The sequence below is a fragment of the Otolemur garnettii genome, unplaced genomic scaffold (genome assembly GCF_000181295.1).
Source record: "Otolemur garnettii isolate 467f Iridium unplaced genomic scaffold, OtoGar3 scaffold00004, whole genome shotgun sequence".
Lineage (NCBI taxonomy): Eukaryota > Metazoa > Chordata > Mammalia > Primates > Galagidae > Otolemur > Otolemur garnettii.
This window is the reverse complement of record NW_003852399.1, coordinates 37,377,649-37,403,301: the sequence shown is the minus strand read 5'-3', so window position 1 is coordinate 37,403,301 and position 25,653 is coordinate 37,377,649. Positions and strand designations below refer to the sequence as shown.

Sequence of the window (25,653 nt, the reverse complement as noted above, 5' to 3'; positions counted from 1 at the left end):
TCGAGAGGAGGAAAGGATGGTGATGAGTTTTATATTTAGTAGATTAAATCTGGGAAGCGAAAAAAAACCCCAAACTAATTTGCCCAAGAAGCGGTGGAAACTGTGCACCTGGATTTTGCCATGCATCCTATCTACAAAGCTAAAGCCACGGGTGTGAAGGAGGACACCAGGGAGTGTAGAAAATTCACAAGGATTAGTTTAAAAAGTTAGATGTGGTGATGGGAAAAGACTTTAATGTCTAGAAATCAACATTTTACTGATAATGAACTATATACTCTAGCAGGCTCTGGGGGGTAGAAGAGGAATGAAGAAATGAAAAGTTCAGGATTAAACTGTGAGGAAGCCAAGTAAGAAAGATAGCATTTAGTAATAAATGTGTCCTTTACTTTTGAAGAAATATGGTAAGTCCAGAGGAGTGGGGAGGAGTGCAACAAAGTTATGAGAAGAAAAAATGAGAAATAAAAAAAAGTAGATTAAAAATTCCTTGTTCAGCCGTGCTCACACTTGTAATCCTAGCACCCTGGGAGGCCGAGGTGGGTGGATTGCCCTGAGCTCAGAGGTTCGAGACCGGCATGAGCCAGAGTGAGCCCCTGTCTCTGCCAAAAATTGCCGGGTGTTCTGGCAGGCGCCTGTAATCCCAGCTACTAGGGAGGTTGAGGTTAGAGAATCACTTAAACTCAAGGACTCAAGGGTTGGTGGAGGTTGCTGTGAGCTATGATTCCACAGTACTCTACTGAGGGTCACAAAGTGAGACTCTGTCTCCTTAAAAAAAAAAAAAAAAGGAAGAAAATGAAAGCATAATTAAAAAAAAATTCTTGTTCAAAAATTAGAGAATGTCAGGGAGAAAGAGAGAAGGAAAATAACGGAAGGGAAGAGAAGCAGAAGGAAGGACAGGGGAGTGCTAGTGGGCACTCTGAGGCGGCGGCAGATGCATGAGATTGGGTTGAAGCTACGCTCACCCAAATACTTAAAAAAAAAAAGATATAAAATAATGCAAACATTATCATCACCTCAATAAGTAATACTTCTATTCCTATAGTGATCTAGGTGTGCTACTAGGTTCTTATAACTTTATTTAACTTTTTTGTCCCTATCAGTGATTATTATAATTTGATCCTTGAATTTGACAAAAATCATGTAATATATATCATATAATATGTATTTTGATATAAAACAAATAAATTCATATACATAAGAAAAATACATTCTCTTCTGGGTTAGACTGGTGTTTCTAGCTTCTCTCTCTCTTTATTAATTCAAACAAAGGAGATTATTATTAGAGTTGGTCTGATAGTTATGGTTTAATTTTTGTAATAGATTTATAAAAATGAAGGTTATTTTTGTGTAAAAGCCTTCTAAAAATAAAAGTAAATTAGATTTTTGGTAAGCTAAATCTTGTAGGTTCTTTGATACATTGTAAAACCAACAACTCTCATCTGTCATCTTTCTTTAAACTCTTGCTGTATCTCTAAATTCCCAGGGATTCATCTTAGATCCAGAGCTCAAAACCTAACAGAAACAGTTCTCTATCCCTTTATAATTATTTCTGGCAATTAAATTTCTGCGCTCACCTTTGTTACTCTGCTTTGGAGCTCCTCCTTCGTGGGTAGATTAAAATATATACAATTAATTTCTTGGTGGACAGATTTACCTTGATTTTTTCATGAGAAAGTGTATTTTTTGCTTTACTCTCAATGTGATTTCCTAAATTTCAGATGGGCTGGCACTATTGACACATATTAGATCTGACTTCCAGGAAATTTTTGGTTCATGTAATTCTTTTATTACATGAAACTATTTGTTATTCTCAGAAAGCAATCATGTGCTCGAGATAATTTGTCAAAATGTTAAATATGAAAATGTTTATCTTTATTCTTGTCTTCTTTCTGTGAATCTGATCTCTATTCCTGGCCATGCTTTACTATAACCCTATCATTAAAAGAGAAAGAAGAGGAAGAAAACTTATATGGGATCCTGTCAAAGGCTTTGATATAAAAATTAATTCCTTTGATGAAATCTTCCTAGACAATCTTGATGTATGCCTTCAAACAATTAATGATACTCACTCATCCAGAAAGTTACCTCTTATTCTCGTGAAGTCATCGTAGACATGTCAGCATGTGCTGTCCAGTGGTGTTTCCTTTCCTTCTCCTTGTTCATAGCTATATGCATCTAAGTAGTCAGCGAACACTTCTCCAGTTAAATGATCCAGTTTACTATATATGCTAATTCAGGCATATATATAGGTATGTGTGGCAAAAGGAGAATGAGAAGGGCCAGAGCTCTACAAGTTTCAACACAGGAGATTTTGCCCTAACTTTCTTCAGGGTTTTCATTTTCTGTTTTATGTGAATTAGGAAGATATAGACAGTAAAGAATATCGCTACAGAGCATATCCTACATATTCGTCATAAATGGAAGTAAATCATTGAGTAAAACCACAATGTCTATGAACCATTTTTCTGTTCTCTTATTTATTGACAGCTTTTTTTTTTTAATTACAACACAATGAATTGATGGTAAATACAGAAGATGCAATAGTATAAAAAGCCATTTAACCCTTCCCTAGGTTAAGACACTTACAGCAGACAAAAACTGCCCCACCCCAGCTCCCCTCCTTGAATGGAAACAAAATAAATATAAATTAATAAATACAAAACAAATCACTGCACAGCCCTTAACTCTTTGATTGCCATGGCAAGAACCATGCTGATGATTCTAGCTTGTGACATTTGTGTGGTTAAAGGTTGCCGCAGCAGTCAAAGGGTTATAGCATTGTAAACATAAGTACTTTGTGGAAAAGTTCAGTCATGTTAATGGTCTATAGCAATGAGATTAATAGCATGACCCCTTGACCTTTAATGACGCAACATTGTAAGGAGTTAAAAGAGATAGTAGCTTGGTGAGCTGTTACATAGACTAGTCAACCATTTTATTTAACAATGTGCTATGAGGCCTTGATTTACTAATAAAAGACAACTTGTGAATAATAAACACTGTTCAATGCACTGATTAATAAAATCAATGAAAAAAATTAATTTAAGCACCACAAAATTTTGCCTGATTATATCTGACAGTCATAATACACTTTAGCACCATTTATTAGCCTTATATTTGCACACAAACAAGCTTTGTGTTTGTCAGTAGAAGCTATCTGAAAAAAAAATATATATGCCAGATTTAAGATGGTATAAATGTATAGAATCCTGTGTGGGCAAAAAACCACTAACAACTTGCAAACCATAAAACTCATTTAGCAAATAAATGTGTTTTTCTTTCATTCTTTGCACACAGAAGACTACATATTATCAAAACCTTTAGTATGGACTATAATGTGAGCAATCCAGAAACTTAGTTAGATTTTTAATACTCTCTCCATAACTGAAAACATCATGGGGCATTAAAATAAAAGTAAAGTATTATCAAGACAACCACAAGATAATGGCCTAAATATTTAATTTCCTGGCGTTTCTCTCTGTTTCACAGTTTAATGTTATTTAAATAAAGTCTGCATTAATCTTAATTATTTAAATTTCTCATAACCACACTATAGAAAAGAAAAATGATTTTCATAAGAAGCTATACAATGTATACTGTTTATCCTAGAGACAACTTTCCTTTGCAATTGCGTGCATCTCCTTCTGACTCTGAAAGATGTCTGTGCAATTTTTTAAAATATATGGTATTTATTTGACAAACTAAGTGTATGGGAACTTTCCCCCTTAATCTATCTAGTAAATATATATATATATCATATATACTATATATTTCCAAATCTATATTACCAGATAGCTTATATGGATGTCATAGATCTCCATTCATTATCATACTGATCCACTCTTGGGATCAAGATAATGTTAATACAGGTATACAAGTTTTAAAACATCATAAAGGTAGGCTACTACACTGATGAAGCAGGCAAATTTATCCATGTCGATAATTGACTTTTAAAAAACCAGCAACAGACTATGAACTAATTAGATTTTATGATTTTGTTAAAAAAGTAAGTTTATTAAAAGTTATAGTTGCGCAAAATTGAACTAGTAAACTTCATTTATTTCCCTTCTATAATATAAAAAACAAGATATATTTGTTTAAAATTAGATACCTAAAAAGAAAACAAAAAAACTTTCAAGACTTTTAATCCTGAAACAAATTTTTATGGCCGAGTTTCTAAAACCCCTGAAAATAGAGGTCCACAATAGAAATGCTGATGCAGTCAGACCCAATGCAGCCAAAAGCTGCCGCTATCACACCCCCAATTCTTTTATTCTATCTCTCTTTCTAATATAGATGTAATTCACACATAAAGGGAAATAGTCCAAAGAATCAAGGTTTGAGGCATTCATGTACCCATGATGCACCTTAAACAGAACACTATAGTATGGTGTTTACTTTCCTGCATGATTACTTAAGATACATTCTCCAAAACCAAATTTCCTTAGCTGTCTTATCAACAGCCAACAGCTATTATACTCAGCATTTCGCTTTTCTCAGGGGAATAGCTCCATAAAAAGTCAGAAGCCAATGAAAGAGACTGAGATGTGTGTGACATTTACAGGGACTAAGGCTCTGCAAGAAACTTGGGAAGGAAAATACTGAGGAACAAAGACGTATTTCCTGGGCACACCTCTGATGTTCTATGCTGCTCAATTCTAGCTTTCACAGAGGGAAGGAGAAATCAAATCTGTAGAGAAAAGACAAGCTGGAAATCGAAAGAATGCAAATGCTGGCAGAGACGGCATATGACAACACAACGCCAGCCAAATATCCCTCCCAACCATCTTGTATTTGGGGGTGACAAACAAAAAGCAAACAAGTAGTGACCTCAGAATTGGAGGAGCAGAAAAACCAGGCATACACACCTCATTTGGAAATCATGTTTGTTTGGAAGTAAAGTAACTAACATTGTGAAATTTTGTGTTTATGAACATATAAAGGAATAACTGATTGATTTCTATGAAATACAAAAGCAGTAAATGACAAAAAATCCTAAAGACCTAATTTTACCCATGCAGTGGTACCTACTAAACATCTGTGAGGAGACAGGCAATAATGTGGCCTCTGTGCTGTTATTTCAGTGACAGCAAAAATGATGCCATTGGTTTAAGGATAACCCTCATATTACTACCAAAATTGTTCATTCAAGCAAAGTATGTTTTATCTTAACAATGGAGTTGTCAATCTATAGAGAGGGAACAAGTTCAAATAGGCATTATGTAACAGCAAATGAAACATGCATCTTATTGACTTTTGAAATAGACAGCTCACACAGGCCTTTATTCATTCATATCATGGCACAACAGCCCAATGTAGCAACATACATTCATATAAAACAGTGGTTCTCAACCTTTCCAATGCTGTGGCCCTTTAGATACAGTTCCTGTGGGTTGCGACCCACAGGTTGAGAACCGCCGATATAAAAGATGGCAGTACAAGCAGCACCATATCCTAGCCTAGGAAAAGGGATCCTATCATGTAATCACATCTCACCTAAGCTTCATCATATTTGCAGCATGTATAAAAGGCCTGTGTCAACAAAATATTACGTCTGGAATCCCATCTAGCTACTACAGACCAATCCCATACAGCTACTACAGTAGTTGGTCTGTAGCTACTACAGACCAACTACTATAGAGATGTCTGTATTGTGACTGATATTGATATTGATATTTTTCATGGATAAAATCTAGTAGATAAAATACTCAAGAAACATCTCTGTTAAGTCAAAAAGTTTAGCGTATTTTTCTTGTTCACATTCTCTCCTTCCTGTTTTTCTACGTGAAATAATGGTTAGTGACATCTTGCTCTGAAGTTAAGTGGCCTCACATGATATAATTATATTTTCATAGTTATCTTTAATTGATTTTTCCTCCCTTCTTAAGGGCATATAAATCCAGCTCTATAGTAGAGCACAGGGCAAAGTTCCGTGAATCAGCACAGCATTCTAGTTCATGATGCATTTGCCTACATCGTTGAACGTGCCCTTTGATGTAAGGACATGTTGAGTACGGATTGGATATTATCCCCAGTCCAATGTTGTTATAAGATGAGTTCTAAAATACTCTGCACTTTAAATTGAAAAGGCATAGACTCCTCAGAAATCTACATAGATAAATGTCTTTCACACATAACTTTTACATTTATTATGCACTGACCACAAGTTACTGGTTATGCCCTTGTTTTCTGTAGCAAGCATTTGTGATGAACACCTGTCCAGTCTTTTACAGTGCTAAGCTTCTCATAATTTTATATTAGTTAGGGAATTAGCATTGTTTTAAAAAATGATACATGTCATGTCCAGTTATAAGGTCACAATTACGTTTAAACACTGAAGGCTGCTACATCTGTATTCTACCAAAAAATTGACAGGAATTTTCCAATAGTACACGTTTTTCTCTCAATTTCTGTGAATAAATCAAATCAGTGTTCATTCATTCTAGGCTTTTTATACTATTAGCTTGGCTTTCAAAATAGACAATATGTATGAAATACTTAAAATATCTACTTGTCAGTGGATGTTATTAATGTCACCTGAAGTGTTTTAGAATCGTGTCAAAATTACACTAATGGAAAAAAATTGCAAAATGATTTGAGTAGTACATGAAAGACAAAGGTCATGGCTAAATGAGACTGGAACACTAAGGCAGCTGCTTTGCTCCTACGCCGATTGTTTTGTGTTATATGATTATTGAGGTCAATTTCTACCGCAGGGGAGTGGATTTTCTCAGGAGATTCTTACATTATATACCTTTCCAATTAAGGTTGTTGGACATCTTACTTTGACATTTTTACTCTATAAGGCAACATGAGTATCAACATGAGTATTTCTAAGCAAGGTAGCATCTAATGATCACTGACTATATACACGGACATACCACATGTTCTTCACTAGTGCAGAGAGACTGACGTTGCATTTTTCTCCACTATTTTTATACTTGCCAAAGTAAAATTTCCAGTTGTATTATTAAGGAGTGCTATCGTACGTTTTTATATTTTACCAAAAAAGTCATTTTTCTTCCTCCTCCTCCATTTCCATTATATTTATTAAATATTTTAATTTTCCTATTTAAGGTGTGGTACGATCGCCTGCTGCTGTTTTCTTTAATATATAATTTTATGATCTTTAAAATATACATTTTTTCTGATGTAACTATGGTTCCTTCTTAGGCAATGTGAACCCATAACTTAGCTACAGATGCTCTGACACCTGTTTCCTATGGTCACAATGAATCCGTATCATGAAGGTGCATGAAATCCAGTTGAACGATTCTATTCTCTTATGTGATTGATTTGATACCTTTTGTAATATCAAATATTGGGTGACACTGTACTTATAGCTTTGTAATAGGTCATTTAAATTTTATATTTTTGGTTTAGATCACATTTTCTATTTGGCATCAGTGATATTTTAGAATATGCACTTGAGAACATCAAAAATTAAATGAATTCTTTGCTGCATTGGCTGGAAAAGATCTTACCACCCTCCAGAAAGTTGTTTCAATATATGTTACAATCTCACAGACTCAGTACTATCAGTAAATCACTGCCTTTATTAGTTTCTGGAACAATTCCAAAAACTTAAATAACTTTTCATGACTCAGGTTAACTACTTGATTATAATATCCATTCCTCTTCAGATTGCACATTGGGTTTATTCAAAATGTATACACTGGTTATTCTATTGTAAGATTCTCCAAGTATGGGTGTGTATTTGTACCATACTACAGATATCAGCGTAACATGTAGACCTTGCAAATATTATATTACTATTCCTAGGATCCAGTACACACACCATCTTCCCCATATATTAGAACTAGCACTGAAGTTTGGACAATGTTCTTACTCACCACATTGTTTTTTAAATCTCCCACAGAATAAGAATGAAAATAAGTATATACTATATGAAACAGCCAAGTTACAAGTATGTTAATAGAAGAAGATTATAGGCAATATGACTAGTAAAAGTGATATTTGCTTATTTCATTAAACCAGTCTGTGTTCCTTATCACTTAGAAATTATTTCTTGGTAATCATGACTCAGTAATTTATTACATCTGATTCAGAAAATGCTCGCCCTCTGATTTATAACAGAAGTTGTCTTTGCTAGCATCATTCTCTAATTTAGCTATGTAACCTTGGCAATCATAAACAGCGTCTGTATTCATCTGCCCCAACTGCCAGGTCAGTGCACATTTTATTCTGAAATTAGTCAATAGTTAACTTCACAGCCTTCTCTAAAATTCTGACATTGAATTATTGCTTTGCAGAGAATTCAAGCTGATCGGCCATTTTAATACTTCCTTCAGTTCTGGTTAATAATATACAGAACAACAATATTTAACTAAAATTATCAACTGTGTGGTAATTTAATGTAAAGACCATTACCTTGTTTACATTTGTGTTTCTATTAAAGTAATAATAAATGAAGCAGAAAAATAACTTTTTTTTTACAAGCATGTAAAAGGTGTTTGCATTTCAATTTGGGAAACACTTAGGTCTCAGCTTTTCATGCTATTAGAGATGGGATGATGAAATATATTTGATATGTTCCATATCTCTACTGAGACTGAACTGACACATCATGCTGTTGACTCAGGGAAATTTATTCCATGTTGTTTTTTGAATCATCATTCTTATGTGCTAGATCAATTGGTCACTCTCTTTCACTGCTCTTAAGAATGAGTCATTTTTTTCTAAACCCCAAGTGGAAGAGAGTTAGCAACCACACTCCCAAGATACTCGGTGCACAATAAACAAATAGAATCTCAGTGTTTGTGATTGCACTGTCCTAAGTGTTTCCTTATCTCTTGCAGTCTTGCAGCCAGATCATTTAAATGTTCTAGGCAAGAGAGCAGCTGTATATGCCTTTACTTATTACATAAATCTCATCTCCTATTCAAGTAAATATGATCCAACACTTATCCATGACATTTGCCAGGATTCAAGAATAGTGATAGACTACTTCCTTCGTGATGCTGTGATTATTTTCTAGCCCTTATATACTTAGAATCTTATGATGAATCAGGATATTGTGATGAATGAGTCAAGAGGCAATAGATTGCTTATTCAGTTTCTTTCTCATTTTAGAGAAAAAAAATCAATTTTCAATGCAGGTGGATGGAGTTCCTCGATGATTTTTGTACATGTCCCCAAATGACACAGTTCCTCATTTCTATCTTTAGCAAAATATAGTTTCCAGTTATTTTTTTTCTTGACATCCAGGCCCTAAAAGGATCAAACCCTCCCACAAGCAAATGCTGTATAAACAAGCTCGTGTGTATGGTCCTTCATGCTTAGCAGCAGTGACTGACTCTTTAGAATACCAGCATCATCTAGAATGGAAGCACTGAAGTAAAGCTGCAGGGCTGATTCTGGTCCTCTCTCCTTGCTTTCTTGGCCTCACCTACATAACCTCCAATACTCTGTCAAAATGCGTTGCATAATGTTTTGCTGTAAGTCTTCTTTTCTAACTGTTCTTTGTTCTCAGCTTTACTATAGTATTTATGTTCAGGCCGTAAGAAACAACAATCTGCAAGGCTTTGCAGCATGCCACCCACGATTATAAAATATTCTTCCCAACCAAAGCATAAACATGTAGTTTAACCAAAAGGCATTCTAATTTTCATGCTATGTTGAGTATAAATATAAATTCAAGGCAGCCAAACTATCCATTTCCAAATAAGAATGTATACCTACACTCATTAAAAATCATCTGGAAAGGTGTATTATTAGCAAATGAGTAAGAAATTTTCACTAGTATAAAATTCCTGCTTTATATAAAAGCCACACTGGCCATTCAAGTATTTGAGGTTATTTCTTCCCCCTTTAGTTTGTGTAATTTTTATTGAAATGATGAATTTAGACTTGATATTATATTAAAAGAAAATTAAACATCACTTCCCCCTCTAGGGCATCTTTAGAGTGTGCATGTAAAGAGCAAAGCGTCCATCTGCAGACCTGCCATCCCTTTCTCTCTCCATTCTAAGGAAACAGCTCATGCTTACTAGGTTTACAGAACAACTAGCAACCCAATGGAGAAGCAACATCAGATTTCCTTCAGTTTGTGCCAGTTTGCAAGTTAAAGGTCAAAGGGCAAAGACATAGAACAGGACTCTTCAAGGAAAATTTTCACAGAAGACAATGTTTAAGTTGTTGTTAATGACAGTCAATAGATCAATAATCAAGTTCAAGGCAAGCTGTTCATTGTTTCAAAAGCTAATCCCCTCAAAGCTGGCTTTCACACAAAGCCAATGTCTGACTCATGGGGTGTATTCATTCTGACCATCTCTAATAAGTTCACAGCCCAGTGGCTGTAAAACCTTTCACTGCAAGAAGCAGCTCCTAAAAATCAATAAAGAGGTCTGTCAGTTGCTGACTTTTCTCTAGGAAAAAAATATTGATACAAACCTGCTCTGCAGGTCACATGAAAATGACAATACTGCTGTTAGGACAAATTACACTCAACAATGAAATGCTTTGGTGGTCTCTTGGCTCTGTCAGTGATCAAATGGATGGCCAAAGGCCAGAAGCCACACTAACCCTTTGAGAACTATGGAGGACATGCGATCGGTAATGCATCGGAGGAGACTCAGGCAACCTCAGAGTCATCACTTTAATTCGCTTTTCAAATGGCAATGCTAACTGCATATACCAGGGCAAATTAAATTTTCATGCAATGGATGTTAAAACAGAAACTCAATATGTCTAAGAAAAAAAAAAAAAAGAACTGCTATAACCATTTGTGCAAATAAAATTTCACTCTTATGAGATACTTAATAAAATACCTTTTTTATTTGCCAGAAAACTTTTGGCAAGTAACATCATTTCTGTTTGTTATAAATGCATTTATCTAGTACTGTAAATCATTTAAAAACTACATAGGGTTACAGGATATCTGTAAAAAAACCTGAACTTCTCTGACTTGTGACTGTTTTCATCATTGCCCAGTTCTGTAATTTACCCAATAGCAGGACTGACAATCCTAAGGCTCTGAAAGCTAGTCTGATAGTTCTCAAAGGGTTACATCAATGTACTACTAGTGTCACAAATCCTTGTAAAAAAAACTGTCACTTTAATCCGTATTGGAGACATACTGCTTCTTGTTCTGCTTTATAATGAATATTCCTGACAGACCCATGGAAGGCCTGGGGCAATGGCCTAATACATCTTGGGAAGATTATCACAAAGGTGTAGGGAGTAAGGTGGCATGAAGGGGTTTAGAAACACTTCAAAACAATTTAAATATTCTGTTTGAAAATAGCTATGAGTATAAATGTGATGAACATTGAGGACATAGCTGAGAACAGCTGTAGAAAACGAAAAATGGATGTATTATTAAGGCTGTTACTATATTGCAGATATTTTGGCCCCTTGCGTGTTGGAAAATGGCTGTCCCAACAGTCTAAAGTCCTGCGTGTGTATTCCAAATCTCCCACCCGACAAAATGGTGCGTAGGAGACTATCCAGAGCAGTCAGAGAGCTATCTTCTTTGGAGACAAAGCTGTTTTGGGTCTTCACACTTTCCTGAAAGTTCAATTGTGGGTTTTTTGTTTAATCTTTTTTTTTCCTTTGCTTTAAAGCAAAACATTGTGGGTTTTCTGATTTGCTTTTTTTTTTCTCCCCCCTACCCCCCCCCCCCGAAATGGGCTCAGACTTCAGAAAGAAAATAATATTAAAAACCTTTAAGAAGAATCTTTTCTTCTTTTTTTCCTCTTCTTTAGTTAATCCTGAAATTTTACTGGGCATTGAGCGTGCAGAGGAAAGGCCTAGAACTGAATGACAAAGAAAGACAAAGGACTGGAGAACAGCAGATACTGCGCATCATGGAAGCTTCCCCACGAGTGCGTTTCCACTCATGTGCAGGACCAGCAACCCTCTGGGTTTGAAAGGTCAGCCCCAAATCAGGCTGCCACAAGCCTGCTCCTAGCTAGGAAACAGCATAACAGCTCTTGTCTTGAATCTCAAGTTACCACAAACTTCTGGAAAAGAAAGAAAGAAAAAAAACCCTACATCACACCCACTCTTGCATAGAGCGTTTACAGTACAGTATGTGGCGGGGTGTTCCTTTCCTCTTGAACTGGAACACAGTGTAAACCAATACAAGGAGGCATAAGGCCAAGATGCAGGGAATGACAATAGCTATGGCTTTCACAGTGCTGGCTGTGTTGTCCAGTTTGATGACAATGTCTACATCATCTGGTGGGCTGTGTCCTTCTTTAACTCTGTCTGTTGGTCCATCACAGCCCATAAAATCCTTGAGGATGGATCTTGGATATCCAGGTTCTACCTTGAGTATCTGGTTGTTGAATTTCCAATACTCTTTTCCTTTGTAGAAATACGTAAAGCCTGAGAGGAAAACACACACAGGTGCCACTTATTCGTGAACATGTCTAGGCAGAGAAATGTTAACAAAATAGGTGACTTCTTAAAAGATTTACAGTAGAACCTCTGTAAGCTGACCACCCAAGGGACTGTAAAAAACTGGTCAACATACCGAGGTGGTCAACATAAGGAACTGGACTGATAGAAAAATGTGGTGCACTTCCAGTCTGTGAAAATTAGGTCAGCTTAAGAGTGGTCAGTGTAGGGAGCTGGTCAACTATGGAGGTTCTACTCTATTTCAAGGACCTTCAATTTCCACAGGGGGGAAAAATACTATTCTCAGCTTAATTGTCTGTCAAATGGCTCTGGCTGCAGGGCTTCAGGACTGTGTCCTCTCATGACCATGGAAAGCTCAGCCTAGAAATATTATTTACGAAGGATGGTTGAAAGACCATGCTACCCACATCTATTCCTACTCCACACGGAAAGAGAACTTTGTCCTTTTGCTCACTTATAACATTGCTGTTACAGAATCACACGTTAGTGTGATAATATCAACCTATATTGAAAGAAGCTGAAATAGCCTGACAAATTGCACTGTTTACTCTCAGGCTGCTGTTGAGAACACTGCTCAATACGTTATGAAGAGGTTTTTCCGTGAAACACCTCAGGAGAAATTTCTAATTAGTATCAGGAATCATTGTGCTCCTCCTCAACCATAAGTTTCGCTTCATCATTTGGACAAGAAATCATAACAAAACACAAATCATAGAGCCAGCGGTGTGCTCCTGTGTCTGCTTGAAATCTCAGCAACTAAATGGGCATTCATATTATTCTGTGCTCAAATATCCAGCACCTGGCTGTAGGTCATAAATATTGTATCCCTTCTCCCTGTCTCCTTTCTAATTTTTTTTCTCTTATTCTTGTTTGTTTGTTTTGCTTTTTGAGACAGAGTCTCCCTCTGTTGCCCAGGCTGGAGCTCAGTGGTGTCAACCTAGCTCATAGCAACCTTCCACTCCTGGCCTCAAGTGATCCTCCTGCCTTCACTCCCCAAGGTTCTAAGATTGCAGGTGTGAACCACTGTGCTTGGCTTTAAATTTCTTATTTACTTAGTTTATGTTAAATTTATGTCACCTACCTATATTTTATAGAATGTTCAAAACCATTATTACTACTTTTAGGAATAAGGCAAAGCATAAACAAATCTACAATTCCCTCTTACATACTACCTAGTGACTTTTTATTTCATGGAGAAAAAACGGTATGCGGGAGGCTCAAATAAGTCATCAGTTCTCATGACTATATCCCATTGGTTCCTTCTGTCCATAGCTCATTCATGTCGATTTTCTGTGTGATTATAATTTTTGGAGTTGACACTTGTTTTGACATAAAATTAAAAAAAAAGGTAAGAAATGTTTTACTGCTAAAATTACTTAAAAACTATATTTTTGGAGTTATCTCTTTAGGATGGGATGTATAATTTAGAGTTTATAATCACTAATGTAGCTTTTATTTTTTCCTATTTTTATTGTGACTTATTGTGGAAAAGGCACTGTGTTAAAAGTTTAGTAGACACCCTCTCTTTTAATCCTCACAACTACTCTTGTCAGCAAGAATTAATTACCTAATCTTTTTTTTTTTTTTTTTTTGCAGTTTTTGGACAGAGGCTGCGCTTGAACCTGCCACTTCTGGCACATGGGGCCGGTGCCCTACTCCTTTGAGCCACAGGCTCTGCCCCTAATTACCTATTCTTTACTGGCAGAGATATTAAGGCTCAGAGATAAAATAATATGCTCAGTCCTGGTGTATGCAAGATTTAAATATTGGTCCTGATGTAGGACTGACTGGTTTTCTATGACTGGGTCGTTCAGAGATTCCCGTCTTTTGTCAAATACTCCTAGGTTAAATATCCAAGGTTGTGATAGATATCACCCTTGAAATGAAAAACTCTGACATGTCTCAAAACATTTCAGACAGGACAGGCTATCAGTTCAGGTCACTTCATTTTGGAAATTATTCTGTTCGGTGCCATCAAACTCTGCTGTTGCTTTTTATTTCGAAGGACAGTTTTACAATCAGAGCAACTTGCCAAGGGAAAACAGGTGTTTGTAGATTCAAGTTTTTCTGCAGGGAGCTAGTAGTTGATCACGTTAATGAAATTTTACGTAATTACAAAATAAGCTTGGATGAAGAAATGTTGAGGGTCTGCCAAATTACAGCACATTAGATCATCACAGTTGAATAATGTCATTGATCTAGAATTAAAAAGAACTTCACAACCGGTGAATATACTTCAGCTGGAAGTGTCCTCATCTTTAACTTTTAGCCAAAGCTACTTACTAAAAAGCTACTGAGTGTTACACAGTTTAAGTTTCCACTTTTATCTGAAACCATTCTGCATGCCAAATTTTATGGTAACATACATCATATCTACTAGAACTGTAGTTATTGAATATATTTATTATGAGTAAGAACTTAGCTAGCAGGAGTTAGATAATGTAAGTATTTGAGAGGAAGCAGCAGAAATCTTGGTAGCAGGAATACATTAAGCCGTGATTCTATTAACATTAATCTCATTCAATAATTTAGAGTTTTATTTCATTGACACAATGTCGGTTGGAAAATGTTTAGGCATTTGTATTTTTCCCTATTTAAAAGCAGTTTGCTGTTATAGTTTTGTACACGTTATACTTACAAAGATGAGCAACTTCTATGGGAGTCGTGCCTGAATTTTCATTTTTTGGAAAAATTCTGAGAAAGCAATCATTGAAGGTGTCATGAATTATTTGATGATGTTTTTCTCTTTCATTTGACAGAATTTTGCTTTTAACTATCTGTTGCTTCATCCGAAAAAGGTAATGACAGCTAATCCACCACTGCTATCTTACTATAGTGTAGGCACTTGAAAGCAGTACCTCTCGGCTCTATTTTCCACTCTTTATTAGTAAAATGTTAGTGTTTAATAAATGTAAATAATACACTGAATCTTGTGGAAATATTTGCTTGAATCAAACTTGTAGCTTTTAACAGAGTGAGTGCAAAGGTGAAGAATTAATATAAAGTACCCTAGATCAACAGCACCAAGAGGCAAAACTACTTGAACTGCCTACAAGTGGGGATGAAGTGAAATAAAATGGAACAATGTTAATAGCAAAATGTTGAATTCCCTTTAAAATTGCACTCGTAGAGAGTACAGAGTGCCCGAGCAGTGTGGCTTTACAGAAATTAACGTAAAGCCAATTTGAAGGAGGGGGTGATTCTTTGCTACTTCTTAAGTGTCGTTAAAACCCATGCTGTTGTTTAGAAAACACTGTTAAGAGTGTTAAGAACACATCATCCCACGGTATTCTGCATGTGTCAAATCTCATTTGGAGTATTGTAATTATTTTGGGGTGGGGCTGAGTAAAGAGATGAAAAGGCAAAAGATAAGGAGGAAAGAGAGAAATTTACTAAAATTAGCTGAGTGTTGGTAAAGAGATATTTTTGCAGGAAACTTAAATCAGACAATGAATTTATGTATATGTAACACCTGATACAGTGAGAATGTCACCAGATATTCCTGTATCACTGATCAAGTTGGCAGGATTGCTATCCAGAGGTAGATGTTATAATAGGGAGGGATATTGCATCTTAATATACAAACATCCTTTAAGTCTCTATCACTGAATTTTAAACCTGTGAACTTTTGTTTTTTAAATGGCCATCCAGAGAGGATTCCTGCAGTGGTGGTGAGCTGTGAAAATGTTTCCGCACCCTGTCATCACTGATGGTCAGATGTCATGCATATGGGCTAATCTCGATACAGAATTCGAGCCAAAATAATTTGTAAATATAAATGCATTTACTTAATACTTTGGGCTTTTCTTCATTATACAAGCATGGGCTTTTCTTCATTATACCAGCATGAATGAAACTGTAAAATGTGACTTTAAAGTGAGAGTCCATAGACATGACATCTGAGTACAGAGTAATATGTGGAGAATTTGCTGTCAGTAGGCTTTGACCTTCTGGATGGGCTGGCACTGCTATCACACAGGGAAAGGGCAAACAAGACATCTCTTCCACTTCCTGGAGGTAAATTTTAGAGCAGTGGAAAGGATAAAATCACAATCAACAACCAATATTTCTTGAATATTACTAGTGACTACCTTCAAAGAGTTTACCCTAGAGGGAATAAGAGACATATAAGCTAATTGCTCTACATGTACTATAAGACTTTGAGTACAGGGGTTAGGGGACCAACAAAAGATATTCAAAAAGAATTTCTTGAAAGATAAAGAGTGAACTCAGCGTTGAAGGGTATCAAAGATGGAGCTGGACCAGAAAAGATCCAGAAGACATGTGTTAGAGTTTCCTCTGTAGCGTTCAGTCATTTGTAAGCATTGCTTCGCCAAATCCTTTATTTCTTTGTATTTTATAAAGTTTACTGTGTGAAAAGAAACCTGAGATTATGTATCTGCGATAATCATATTTTTCCTTATAAAATAACCATATAGTGGAAAGATAGTGGAAAAACACTGTGTTAATAGGATCTTGGAGTTCTCACTCCTTTTTGTACAATACATAAAATAGAGTAGGTATGAATTTTCAGAGCAGAGCAAACTGACACTATTTTATTAGTTATTTTTTTAACATAAGAAAGCAATTAAATATTTTAATTGAGTTATTCATGTTAACTATTTTTCCGTGCTTGCTAGTGAAACAACTTAAGTGTTAGTTACACAGCTAAGAATATACCTTTTGGCACTATTGCATGATTTATACTGAATGAATATTATTAAATTTTCAGATGTAAAAGAATTTGAAAAATCACAGGTCAGGAGGAAACAAGATTTTTTGTTATTTTTTATATAATTATAATTTATATCCAAAGTAACTGATTCAAATCTCTGATTTTAGAGGCCTTGTAAATGGGAACAGGGAAAAATGAAAACAGTTAATTAAGATCAAGGATTAAGGATTAAGAGTCTGTGTTATTTTTTCAAACTTATGAAACAATTCATTACTTATTTTAGAAGTTATTTTTATTACAAAGGTTATACTAATTTTAGAAAACTAATAAAGTATAAATAAGATGCAGTTTTCAAACTTGCTAATCAATAATGTCTTGGCTTTATTTTCTTTGTATATATTTCTATATAGTCTGTTGATAAGTCTTATCAAAAAAAAAGCAGTGGCAAGAGCTCTGTAAATGTTAGCTAGAGTTGGTTTTATCTGGGCTGTAAAGCCCCTGTAGTCTAGCCTCAAGAAATCTCCCCCCAATATCATTTAATTCCTTTTTTGTAGTGTTTTTTATATCATTGTTCTAGTTTCTTCCCTGAAACAGTTATAATTCTGAGGGATGATCTCATTTTTCTGTCTTCCATGTGATCATCTTTCCTATTTTTTCATTTCTTTGTCCTTTTCATCTGCCTTGTTAACTGAGATTTTGACTACATTATTAATCTGATTTTACTGTTTCTAAGAGATGCATGGTGACTTCCTTCATTCTCTTACTGATTTTCCTTTCATTTCAGATAACACCTTTTCACCTTAGTCTCTCTTTTTTATGGATTTCTGCTTTTGTCACAGTATCATAACTTAGTTTTTTTAATTCTCTGAGCCTATAGATTAAACAAATTATTATTCTCAGCAAGTGCTATCATCAAGGACTCAAGGTTTTTACTTTTGTTTTTCTCATAGCTCACTGCAACCTCACACTCCTGGGTTCAAGTGATCATCCTGCCTCTGCCTCCCAGGTAGTAGGGAGCACAGGCATGCACCAGCACGCCTGGGTAAGTTTTCTATTTTTTGTAGCAATGAAATCATGGTCTTGCTCAGGCTGATCTTTATCTCCTGACCTTAACTCCTGGCCTCCCAAAGTGCTAGGATTTCAGATGTGAACCACCGCTCCCAGGTTCAAGCTTCTTTGTGACTTTGCTTCTGGTTACAGTATTTCACTTGTGAGACACCATTACAGAAAATGTAGTATATCATTATAGATATATAGATATCTATCATTATATATATATCTACAACAACGCCCAAAGTATGGCATGTGTTCTTTGATTTTTCTGATTGGTATTTATTCATCCTGATTTTCAGTTTCTTCCAGTTTATACTCAGTGTACAGTTTTCTTAAACTTGCAATAAGCTGATAGTGAATCACAGTTTTCAGTGGTGGTGTTATTTTTCATCTCCCCCCATGTCTTCATTAATCTTTCTTTTCTCTTTCCTGCCCCTAAATGCATTTATGTTTTTCTTGCAAATGATACTTATCTTTGTTCTTGTTGAATATATGTTATAGACTTTTCATGCCTTTGAAGAGCCAAATAATATGGTATGTTCTTACAGTTACTACTGTAAATCTTTTGATAAGGCGGCTTTTTCTCTGTATTTCAGAATATTTCTTTCCATTCCTCTGTTCTAAAACACTGTGTGTAAATTCTATTTCAAATTATTTTGATTTATTCATATTTACTAAATCCCAAATTAGAAGAGATATGTTCACACTCTACATATGGCACCAGACAGGAGAGTATGGATTATCTATGGTTTGGTTGAATCTCAGATTATAAGACAGAGAAGAAGGATTTGTTTCTTGCTATTAAGTGATCATATGTCTACTCTAGTCTGACTGTGTTGAGCTAGGATCTTCCTTGTTTGTAGATACTTTATGCCAAAGAGTACATGAAAAATTAGAATCTTCAACATGCACTGTTAACAAGTATCTTTGTTCCTCAAGTTGAACTTACATCTTCCTTGGGTCCAGTTCCTGTCCCGCGTATGTTTACTATTATCTTTGTAGAAATGTTAATAGAAAGACAGGTGAAATTACTTCAAAGATATCCACAACTCATATGTAAAATATTACCTGTATTTTTTTCTAATTTTTTTTTAATAAACTAGGTTGAAGTTAAAAAATATTTATAGCATAATGTTAAATATACATTTAGGAAGAAAAGTTAATATAAATATAATATAAAACTCTAGTATGGCCCTTCCCAATGCTTTAATTTAACACAGTGTAAAAGCCCAATGTGTTATTAAAATGGCTGGCAAACTTATGAAAGGTTTAAGGTACGTGTTGCATACCATTTTCTTTGTGCACAAATGCTCCCTGAGGAGATTCAGGGATCCCTTTCCAGACTGTGATTGGCTTGGGATAGCCAGGGTCCATGGTTTTCATTTCTTCACTATATCTCCAATACCTAAAAAGGATAAAAACAACAACAACACAAGCATAGGAGTAAATAATGTACACAAACATTTAGAGCTAACATTTGTGAAATTTTTTTCTGTGTGCTTAACACTGTCAGCAGTATACCTGTTAACTGATTTATACAACAGTGGTTGGGAAGTTCTGATAAATCAATGGAAAGACAATGGGCATAAAGCATTTACTTTGTTTCCTCTCCTGCCTATATTAGAAGTGTTTATTCAGTCTTCTAAATGAGTGAAAATGCCAGCTAAATATACTTACAATTCATCAGGGTGTCAGCAACCTAGGTATGTGTGTGTAAGGGGGTGCACACATGTGAGCATGTGTACATATATCTCAATATCTCAGAGGTCCTTGTGAGTTTTTTAAAACTTTCCTAGTCAACAGAACATCTTTTGGAAATAATCTTAATCAGAATATTGATTCATTTATTCATTCAGCAAATGCTTACTGAGTTCTTATTATGTTCCTGACACTATTATAGGGTTAGCAATAACAACATTGAACAAAAAGACATGCTTACTGAGTTCTTATTATGTTCCTGACACTATTATAGGGTTAGCAATAACAACATTGAACAAAAAGGCAAGCTGAGACGGACTGAGGGATCATGAGTTCGTTGTAAGCTACTTTAAATTCACACATCAAAGTGAAGTCGTTGCTAAGGTAATTAGGTATGTGATTGCAAACTTTGGGGCAGATTTTGATTGAAGTCCTCACTGTGGGGGATGAAGGTAATAAACTAATTTATCAATAAATACATACTAAGATAGGAGGTGGTAAGAGCTAGGAAAGAGGCTCGGCGCCTGTGGTTCAAGTGGCTAAGGCGCCAGCCACATACACCTAAGGTGGCGGGTTCGAATCCAGCCTGGGCCCGCGAATACAACAATGACGACTGCAACCAAAAAATAGCCAGGCGTTGTGGCAGCCACCTGTAGTCCTAGCTACTTGGGAGGTGGACGCAGGAGACTCGCTTGAGCCCAGGAGTTGGAGGTTGCTGTGAGCCGTGATGCCATGGCACTCTACCCAGGGTGACAGCTTGAGGCTCCGTCTCAAAAAAAAAAAAAAAAAAGAGCTAGGAAAGAAAGCAGATAAAGTTATCCAGGAATATGGAGATGCCATTTTAAAATTAATGGACAGAGAAGTTCTCTCTGAGAAGCTGACACTGTGGCAGAGAACAGAGAGAGTGTTTTTAAGAGGAATATTTCAGGCACAGAACTAGAAATTGAAAGTTCCTGTAGCAGGCACATGTTTAGATTACTTGAACATCTACAAGGAGGCTAGGGGGACTAGGATTAAGACAGTAATGAGGATAAGATAGAAGTGTGATCCCAAACCTAAGATTAGACCTTTACAGTTTGGTATTCCTCTAAGAGAGACAGGAAGCCGGTATCTACTTTGAGCAGAGAAGCTTGACATCATAACATATCTGAAAAGGATACACTGGCTCCTGTGAGCAAAAGAGTGAAAGGGATTGAAAGGGATAATGTAGGAGCAGGGATACCAGTTGGGACCCTCCTCCGACTAGGAATCAGCTTTAGAGTTAATGATAACTCAGGGGTTTGGGATCTATTTTAAAGGGAGAGCCCAAAGGATTGGATGTGGGATGTGTGAGAGAAGGAAGTTGAGTAGGACTCAAGAATTTTGACTCTGGTCATCTATAAGAATAACGCTGGCATTCAGTAAGGTAAGTTAGCAAGGGAAGGCAAGCTGAGATGGACTGAGGGATCATGAGTTCGTTGTAAGCTACTTTAAATTCAGACATCAAAGTGAAGTCGTTGCTAAGGTAATTGGGTATGTGAGTGCAAACTCTGGGGCAGATTTTGATTGAAGTCCTTACTGTACTGACAGTAAGATAATATTTCAATGCCGTTTACATCAGTCATACACGTTAACTGCTTCCCACACATGGGCAAAGAAAGCCTCTCATGAAGAAGAGATCCCTAACTGATGGATTCCAGCAAACTTATTTTTTTCATATATTACATTCCTCAACATCAGAACACACCTTATAATAGATACAATGTCAGTTTACTGGCTGGAGTTTTTTTCTCAATGAGAGATTAATCATACATCTCACAACAGATGGCACCTTTAGATCACATAAACCATAACTTAAAGTGAGCTTCTAAGTGCTTACCCAGAAGTTTGGAATAATTTAAAATCCTAAGGACAATTCGAACACATCCTGCATATGATTTCAGAAACATTATGATTAGAAACAAGATTAGTTTTGGGGGCAGTAGTTTCAAAATTTTTCATGTAATAATATCTGTCCCATGTTTTATATACTGTTTGTAGCTATAAAGTGAATTTATATACATACATTGTTTTAATCTTATTTCACCTAAAACACTCAACAATATTTTATATTGTGTATTATAATGTTTTCTATAATAATGTACTTGGCATACATTTAGTATGTGTGGGCATCATATGATTAAAAGATAAATGACTTAGTCTCTCCTTTTATTATGTTTTAATGTTGTAGAGTTGACATTCAGATTAACTCTCCTTGATTCTTAGTTAAGTCTGGTGTTCCCCATGTCACTGCTGGTCTACCTGTCATTCTTCCTCTCTGGATGCTCTCATTCCAAAAACTGGGGTCCATTGTTTGGGTAGAGTTTTCCTTCCTCCCTTTTTCTAGTCACTGATCTGTTCACCATGAATACTTTTTGAGTCCCTATGTTATATGCACATAAGATTGAGAAGAATCATATTTCAATAAAATATTGAGGGAATGTAAATTTTTTTATAGTCCCTTCTAGAAACATAGTTCTAGTTTGAATTTTTCAAACTAAAAGCATTATTCCTTCTCCTAGCAGATCACACATGATAGTAACTTGGGATTGTTTCCCAATTTTTGAAAAACTCAACATAGGCTTGAACTCTCAGATCATTTGTTCTGTATCAGCTTTTATATACATCCAGTAATCTGAATGCAATTAGAATTCTCTAACTAAATTCAGTTCTGTCTTATTAAAGGTGCTGAGGCTTATTCAATAATATAGGTTTGTATTTTAATTTCTAACATATTTGAATATGCTTCAACAGAAACAAAATAGCTCATTCAACTGAGCTTTCCCTCCCTGAAAAATAAGCTTATTGATTCGTTGAGAAGTAAATTAGCATATTCAGATTGGAAGATTGTGTAAATAAACCATTTGAGAAAACTTAGATATTATGCTGGAAAAATTTGTGATTTTGTACAAGCAAGTCAATAAATGATAATGGTTATTATAAATGGACCTTTTACCTATTCTTCTGATTTATCAGTTATCTATACAGTAGAATTTTGACTTTAATCAGATTTTTTAAGAGAATCATTCTTAATGCTTCAAAATCTCATTCCATAGAAACATTAAAAATGCAAGAAAATAGAAAGTATCAATTTTCACCATATTACTGGATGATTTAAAAACAAACACACAGCTTAACCTGGAGGAAGATAACATATTTTTCTATTTGACTATTAGCAATACTGATATGAGACCAAAATGGGTATACATTTTGTTATTCCTATTCAGAAATATCTTAAAATTTTCAACAGTTAAGCTTAGAATGAAATGTGGCAATAGCATCTTAGATATGTTCGTGAGAAAATGCGGAGAGATGATTTAGAAACATAGCATTTTAAACTAAATGCTACGAAAATCAAAAGCATCCAAGTGCCAAATTGTGGTGTATTAAGGAAAGGGCAAGTAGGAATCTGAGACACTGGGTTCCATGCTGTATATGAAACAGTCGAAGAGTAGATATTTTAATCTGAATTTACAGATCTATTTAAAGAGTCCTTTCATTCACTCTCATTAGCTATCTCTATACTTAGAAGACGTCACATGTGCCTCTGTTTTCAATACCAATTATATGTCAATACCACTGTAATCTGTGCCTACAACTGACCTTTCCACTAAGATGCAAACTCAGTTATCCAACCACCTGCTTGACTTCTCAACTTGGTACATAAATAGGAATCTCAATCCAAGCATGGACATGTCAGTCTCTTAATTCCCTTTTCCCAAAATTCCTTCCCCATTTGATCTTTCTCCAGAATTGGCACAGCCTTCTTACTTAGGTGAAAAACCTAGAAGGTTGCCCTTTGATTTGCTTTGCTCCTCTCCCCTAGATCCAAGCCATAAGAAAAATTTGCTATGGGGCCATGCTTGTGGCTCAAAAGGGTGGGGCACTGGCCCCATATGCCAGAGGTGGCGGGTTCAAACCCAGCCCCGCCACCAAAAAAACTTGCTATGGTCATATTCAAAATGTGTCCTGCACCCATCCATTTTGTTCATTTCCACTGCTACCATCAGGTCTTCCTGTGCTCTCTAAGCAGCCCCCCAGTGACCCTCGCTGCCAACGCTGAAGTGTGTTCTTCACACAGACGCCAGTATAATTCTTGTGACTACACATAAGATCATGACTCTTTCCTGCTTAAAACCCTTCAGTGCCTTTCTACTTAGAATAAAATCCAAGCTGTGTGCGATGCCCTATGTGGCCTGACAGGATCTGGTCCCTGATGACCCCTTTGACCTCTTCTACCACTCAATTACTAGCTCTAGCAACTAAGTTTTTCCTGTATTCAAACAATATCACTTCGTTCCTACATTATTACCTTTGCATGCCTGTTTCACCCACCACACTGTGCTGAATAGCTTCCTATTTCCTATTTCTGGCTGAACTTCTCCCTTCTCAAGTCCCCCGAAATCCCCTCACAAGTGAGGCCTGCTAAGTTGCCAATCAGTCCCTATGATCTATTGCATCATCTTGAGTCTCTATTGCTTCATCACCTTGTTTTCTTTCTTTGTAGCAATTCTCATTGTGAAAATTATCAAGGTCATTTATTCCTTAAGTATTTATTACTCAGGTCCCCCCACCCAAGTAATCTAAGTGCCATGATAGTAAGAGCCTTGTCATCTTCTCTCCTACTCTCATCTTTCTTACCTAGCACACATCACTTAGTTTATGCTCAGAAACTAATTTCTGAATGAGGGAATGAGGGCTAGGGAAGGACTGATGCAGAAATGTTAAGGAAGCAGGCATCGGACCTATGGAGAATGGACTGGGCTGCCCATGCTCACATTATCACTGCAGGCAGTTATGCAGAAATCGATGGATTCTGGTGGCCTGTAACGGGGTCCAGATTTTGGTAGGAAATGAACAGCACACAGGGCTAATAACGTGGTCAGACTTGGATCAAACCTAATTTGATGATGTATTTTGTCTGTCTAGCAACTTCCTTAAAGTGATCTCAATTTTGAATGCCAAATCTAGTGTTTACAGCTTTCCAGCTTACCAGAGTACCTATCGCTACCTTTCGCCTTTAGACACTTCTGCTCTACCCAGTAGTATATATGTTATTCAGTTGATCCCTTTAAAGCTGTTGAGCTTTTCAAACATGTACTAGATACTCTCTAAAATCCCATCTGCCTGTAGCATTAGAAAAATATAAAACTGTTAACATAACTTATTTTCTTTTTTTAAAAGCAGAAAAATGGCAGCAGGAAAAGAAGGAGTATGGATAATAAATTCTTATATACAGGGCAACTGAAGTGTCTTTTATATGTTTGAGTTAGATAATTTAATGCCTTTTCCATCTACTTTTAAATCTAGAATTAATGTATTGACAAATGCTGTGACTCTGGAATGATATAATTATATAAATATGAAGTGATTTCTCTAGTAAACATCTATAACTCATGGCATCTTACATAAGATCACATATGTGAATCCTGCTTTCAGTATTTTTAAAATCTATAAAACCCCAGTTATTTTAAAAGAACTCCAAATAATAAAAGCATTTTTATACATTTTGCTCCAGTTAGCATGTGGCTTTTCAAGTAGGAAACAAATGGAGTAAAACCCTTTGCCCACTTACCATACTCTTTATTCTATTATAAATTTGCTATCTAACGTTCATTGATTTAACTGCTCTGAGGCAGTCCACATTTGATCTCTAAACTTAAATTCTCCAATAAGTGCGACATTTTTGAGAATAGATTCATTTTAAAAGTAATTTCTGCATATGTGGGAGAAAGGGCTATTTGGTAATGAAGTGGCAGTTTCTATTATCATCTATGAAACTCTAATTAAAACTGTTACATGAAAATTCAGCTTTCATTTTCTGTCTT

The 25,653-nt window shown here is 35.8% G+C and overlaps 1 protein-coding gene across 1 annotated transcript in view; it reads right to left on the bottom strand.

Moving 5' to 3' along the window:
• Nucleotides 1-11,821: 11,821 nt before the first annotated feature.
• The window catches only part of MMP16 (matrix metallopeptidase 16), a 281,181-nt gene continuing 267,349 nt past the window's right edge, over nucleotides 11,822-25,653 (bottom strand). Inside the window, exons 9-10 of the mRNA XM_003782500.2 lie at nucleotides 19,399-19,514; nucleotides 11,822-12,348 (exon numbers count right to left, since the gene is read on the bottom strand). Of these exons, the coding sequence (XP_003782548.1) occupies nucleotides 12,014-12,348; nucleotides 19,399-19,514 (451 nt within the window). The 3' untranslated portion in view covers nucleotides 11,822-12,013. The remainder of the gene's footprint in view (nucleotides 12,349-19,398; nucleotides 19,515-25,653) is intronic.